This window comes from Pseudorasbora parva, chromosome 10, assembly GCF_024679245.1.
Source record: "Pseudorasbora parva isolate DD20220531a chromosome 10, ASM2467924v1, whole genome shotgun sequence".
In the NCBI taxonomy this organism is placed as follows: Eukaryota; Metazoa; Chordata; class Actinopteri; order Cypriniformes; family Gobionidae; genus Pseudorasbora; species Pseudorasbora parva.
Window position 1 is genome coordinate 8252979 of NC_090181.1, and position 6240 is coordinate 8259218.

Sequence of the window (6240 nt, forward strand, 5' to 3'; positions counted from 1 at the left end):
CCCTTTGACGTTAATGGGGGCGGAATTTCCTTGTATGGGCCTTACGGACAATTCTACCGGAAGCGTGTGAGAGAGAGAGAGGGAGAGAGAGAGAGGGAGAGAGCGAAAGCAACAGGCTATGCCCATCAAAGCGCTGGCTTGTAGGATGCTGGACAGGTGACAATTACACATAGCACATAACAATGTCACCAAAAAAGTGCGTTTTTGGTTGCCAGACCAAGACAGTCCTGCACAGATTCTCCAAAACCCCGCGTTAAGGCAACAGTGAATGTAATTTGCTTTTCCGGATCAGCAACTGAGTTGCGCGAATGTTTATATCTGTTCGCTGCATTTCGGTGCCGACTGTTTCATAAACAAGGCCCAGCTCGACGCCGGCTTTTCCCAATCGCCTAATGCTGAAGGATGGAGCAGTCTCAACGTTAGAAGGGTGAGTGAGACTGCTTCAAATGTCTGTGTTTTTTTTTAGTCCGCTTACTGTCTACACAAACCACGCGTAAACACACAAACACACGTGCACAACTGCACTTCCCACATGTACACCTTCAAAGACAAAAATACGACGATATAATTCAAGTATAAATATGTAAATAACACAAGCCGCTAAGCATATTATATAGTTAGTGTATAACTTGTAACTTACCACATATAGACGTCCTGCTCTAGTCGTTTTTGCTGCTGCTCCTGTTCAACTGCAGCCTCTGGGTCTGATTCCGGATCATAGATGTATGGCTGTATCTGATTAAAAGCCATATTTTTATTTTGAATAAAGTTTTTTTCCCGCTGTTAGGGATGCACTCGACTCAACACACAGCGCGCTGCTGCACACGTCATTATTTAGCTCCGCTCACACGACACGCCCCCACCCGCTCGGCTTTTTTCGGAAAGACTCGGAACAGCGCATCTTTCTTATATAATTATTAAAAAAATAAAGACTTTTCGGAGATATGCAGGATGCAATGCTACTCTATAGGTACTCAAGATTGACATGACACTGACTGAAACTGAGTGTTTCACCCCCCCTTTAAGAATGACTTCAGTGCCGTTCTTTGTTCTTTTCTCAGAGAAAAGCTTAACTCCAAGACTTCCAGAGTCGCGGTCAAAGCTGATTCGAAAGACCGCCGTTCGCCAGTTTCTGTGTTTACTAGAAGCACGCAAATGCGGATGGCCCCGTCCACTGATTCTATACACGATGTGATTGGCCCGGCAAGAGTTAGGGGAATACAGCTCAGAAAGGTATTGAGAGTTGTTAGACGACACTCACGGGCAGATTAAATTTGCTGCCGCTAGGGTGCGTCTAGATTTCTAGGCTAGCATTCATGTATATATTTAAGAAAATTATATATATATATATATATATATATATATATATATATATATATATATATATATATATATATATATATATATATGTATATGTATATGTATATGTATATGTATATGTATATGTATATGTATATGTATATGTATATGTGTGTGTGTGTGTGTGTGTGTATATAATATATACCGTATACATGCAAATATTTCTTAAATCTATACATGAATGTGTGTATTTATATATAATAATTATACAGTGTACACGTTATAAAAACAATAGATTAATCACAATTGATGGTTTGACATCACTAATACATATATATGATTCCACCCAATCAAGCACTATTTAATGACAGAACATTAGTAATTACTTTGACTAAAACTTTAAATAACTAAAACTTTGACAAATATGCATAATACATGATTAGTTCACCTGAACTTAGGACTGGTTGGTGCTCTTTCAGTGCTTATGTAAAATAAATGAATAGATAATTGTTATTAAAAGATAACACTACTACTAATTCTACTATTAATGACAATATACAACACATTGAGAAGTTATGAGCTGCTGGGTTCATTAATATTAATCACGTTAGCATTCGCTTGAACTGATTTGCTGTAATCAAAACTGGACAGTAATATAAGAGCCAGCCAATAAGAATGCCGTTTGCATATTAGTCCCACTCACTACCAGAGAAACAGCATATCTTCTGCTTCTTCTTAAAAGCAGAATATTTCATGAACTCTTATTTTGAGTGAAAATATATGTATGCTAAACTTATTTTAAAACTCTAACACGCAACACTGGATTTATTAGCCAATCGCTAATGATAAATATTATTTAGTCGCCTAGAGTGAACTTTTACTCGCATTGTAGGGTTTCATAGAGACTGGAACTACAGTGTTACTGACAGACTAGAAAGAGAAGCATTGCAACAATGAATGGGTTTTCAAAAACAAAATCAAGACTTTGTAGAAGGTATGGCATTTAATTCTAATAGTAAACCTTTTTAATTTTGTTTTAAGGTTTAAACTGACAGTGCATGCAATGGAAATCTTCCCAGTTAGTGACCTTTTCAAAAAGGTTTACAGAGGACAACCAACTTAAAGGAGGTCACCTACAAATGGCCAATTGTTCATTTGTGCTTGTTTGGTCCATGATCAACAGGGCAGAACCCTAAAGCTAAGTTAGGTCACAGGCTGAGAATAGCCATGGCATTGTGCCACCTTACATCCATTATCCTTCTTAACTCCTCAATCTTTACCTGGCTGATTCTAGCAGGGCTCTACGGCTCTCTCTCTCTTTCTCTTTCAAGTTTTCTGAAGTTTAGTCCTCAGAATTCCTGCGATATCCTCATAATTTTCACACCATGTTTAAATGGAAATTAGTGCGGGTTAAAAATGCACTCAAATAAAATATAAACTAAAAATAAATGGATATTAAACACATACTGGTATAAAAATACCCCCCCCCCACCACCGCATACTGCGAAATAACTAGTTTTAACATATAAGATTGCAAGCCTTTGTACTACAACTCTTTTTGTGCTTTCTCAGTTGACTGAAGGCATGAAAAACTGCCAATTGCAGTGCAAAACACAACTTGTGCAGATGCATTTTGGGAGTTGTAGTTTTGTTTTGAACTGTTCACAAGCTTTGTTTCGGTCACACACCTGTCGCACATAGTAATTTTGCAAATGTGACCGAAGTCTCACTGTAGAGCCCTGTTTAGTTACTTTAAAATTGTCGTTTTTTTGGTGTCATTTAAAAAAAAGATTGATATATTTGTGGCATGCTTGTTTTACACACAGACCCATGCTCCATAATTAAAGTCCCATGAACGCGAGGAATGTTTTCTTCTCACCATGAAACTCGCTGGCATGCTGTATTTTTGGGGAGGTTTTGTTACTGTTGGCTGCTTATTATCCGTCCGCAGTGCCTCGTCAGAGCTGAAAATAGCCCAGCGCAGAGTCATCTGTGAATCACGCTGCTCTTTGGGGTCACAGTGCTCTGAGGTGGAAGGCCTTCCATGTCTCCAGGCGTCGGTCTGAAAGGGTTAACCAAAAAAAAAACGACCAGTTCCCCAGCAGTGACACAAGTGCAGCTGCATCATTGTAATGTTAAAGTTGAACAAAGAACAGGCTCTGTGATTTACACTCAGCGTACCAGCGAATTCCTTTCAGATAGTGGGTCACAAAATGTCACTAAACTATTCCAGGAACAATGTGATTGTTCATGGATGTCTTGGAGGTTTTTTCAGAGGTTAGAGTTGCATTGCCACTTGCATTGTGGGCTGTCCAGTGCTGATGGAGGGTACAGTTGAATTGGATCCTGTGGCTTGAGGTTGGTGGCCACAGCATCTCATCATGTGTTTACAACTAACGCGAGGCCCAAGCTGCTCCGGCGTCTCACAGATGGAGCTGCTTCAAATACCCTGTTGCCCAACGGGTGCGGCTCCACAAGGTCTATTGTTTGGGGTGTTTTTTTTGTTGCTTTTGTGGCCCACTGTAAAACAGCAGTGGGATGTGGGGGATGGATATCTGAATGGGACCCCCTGTTGTGACCTGGCAGTGAGCGTGGAGAGCTGCCTAATGTTTCACCCTCAAGCCTCTTTGTTCCACTTTACTATGGGCACAAATGTGCCACCAACAATAACGTCCCAAATATTTTAATGGAAGCCGGTCATACACGCAAAACTATGAGTCCCGTCACAACATAATTAATAGCTTTGGTCTAAGGCTGGGTGGATTAGATAAAACACAAACAATATTGTGACCTTTTGACAATACTCAGTCAGTATATCTCTACTTTGTTCTGAAATTGCTAAAAAGGCTAAATGTCTTAATCCTTAATTGTGATCAGACGGTTAACTGCCACAGCCAGTTAGATTTAAAAACTATTAATGCAAATAATACAAAATCTATTTAAAATGATAAATGCAGTTTTTTTTTTTTTTTTTTTTCAGGAAAGAATAGGTTTTCATTTTTTTTGTTTATGCATCAGCATAATACATTAAGCAGCTAGTAGATGGCTGGCCAGAACTTGCCAGCCAATCAGATTTCTTCCTGGCCAATTTTATATTTCTTTAATATAGGCTTAATATTATTTACAGGTTTCTTTTAAACTTGCTTGTTGAGTTACGTTTTATGAAATATTTTAAATCCTTTACATTTAATTGGAAAATAAATTAATTTCAGTTGCGTACCAACAAGCTTGATAAATGCATATTTTGTCAAATATTGCACCTCTTTCTCTGTTGGGCTCCATCTTGCTGATGCACATTAATTTGTGCACTCTTTGAAGTTTATTTTATCTAACTTGCTTGCTGTTAAGTTAAAGCCTTTGGAAAATGGAAATATGTGCGGCCCATTTAATTCATAACATTTACAGAATATAACTCAAATAGATCTACACAATTAAGGAATCAAACACTAAATATCTGCCTTGACCGTTATAGTTGTAAGATGTACGAGTAAAAGCTTGAGCACACAACTGTCCTACCGGCACTTCTTTTTTTCCCCCTTTTTTTTAAAGGAAAGTTACTTGTCACATTTAAATGACTTCTACTTTCATATTTATGTTGCTGAACGGAATCAGTTTTGTGTTTGGAAAACTTTGTTTTAGGATTAGAAAACGTATACAGACTCCGCCTGCATCACTATTTAGTCTGGGCCATTACTGAGCATATTTGAGGCGTGAAATTTTGGCTTTCAGTATGCATATGTGAACTGTTTGTGACCTCCAGTGTTATTGAGAACCGTGTTATGCGCACTCACGGTCCTGTGCTTGGCATATGAGTGCACCGTGTGTTTTAAATACAGTAATGCATTAGGTAGTGCTGTACAGAAACAAACCACCTTCCTCTCTTGGCTGTGTTTTTCCATTGTTGCACACTAGTGTAGTAACCATGACCCAGTTTCCACTCCCTCTTGAGCACACGTGATAGAGATGTGGGTAATTTGGAAATCACAGATTAGAGGAGAGAACTGGTGAATCGGGAAGCGAGAAATAAGCATGCTGGGAAATTGGCTGTGTTTAAACACTGCAGCACTGTGGTTTGTCTCAAGCCATCAGAACAGGGTTTACACACACTCTGCTTTGAAGTGAACCTGTTTCGTATCACAATTCAGATCATGCATGCATATCCGTGACTGCTAATAAAGTAGAAATAATAAATGGATATCATACTTTTTTATTTTGTTAGTCGTGACGCTTGCCTCCTCTTACACTCTTGACTTGAATCATGTCTGATTTATTTATAACAAGCTGCATATGACAGCTGTCTCGGTAATGAATGTTTGATGGGGTGTGTTTCACATAGACAATAAAACACTCACAGTGTGTGCATGTTTGTTACAGTGACATTTTGGATTTGGACCAACTTTGAACATTTACAAGGGCCAGTTATTAGTAGTGCTGCTTGTGCTTGCTAACCTTTTCACATTTCTGTTTTAAAGGGTAAAGGGCATATAGAGGAATCATGTGAAGTCTTTGCAAATATTATTGCCGCCTTCCCTTTTGCTCCACCTGGATGAAAAAGATCCATAGCAAGTTCATACATTTTCCAATAGAAAAAAATCGACATTGATTATGCCGTTTTCCCTCACTGTCCTTAGTCACTTACTTGGTTCCTATATTTGAAGCTGTAAAGGTTTTAGAGTTAAAGTAGTGAATTACTAGATTTTTACACTTTTTGAAAAATGTAATGTATATGTAACCTAAAAACCGTTCTCTGTGTGCCACTGTATTGGAGTTTTTATGTTATAGCAGGAAACCCTCCCTGACAGATGCTTTTGTTGTGTTGTGACAGGCGGTGAACTGTAAGGGCCAGCACAGCATCTCCTACACGCTGTCCAGAAACCAGACGGTGGTGGTGGAGTACAGCCATGACAAAGACACAGACATGTTCCAGGTACTGTTCTGCAA

General features: G+C 38.8%; 1 protein-coding gene across 1 annotated transcript in view; it reads left to right on the plus strand.

Moving 5' to 3' along the window:
* peli2 (pellino E3 ubiquitin protein ligase family member 2) overlaps positions 1-6240 on the plus strand; it is a 38799-nt gene that overhangs the window by 22630 nt on the left and 9929 nt on the right. Inside the window, exon 3 of the mRNA XM_067455040.1 lies at positions 6125-6226. Within this exon, the coding sequence (XP_067311141.1) occupies positions 6125-6226 (102 nt within the window). The remainder of the gene's footprint in view (positions 1-6124; positions 6227-6240) is intronic.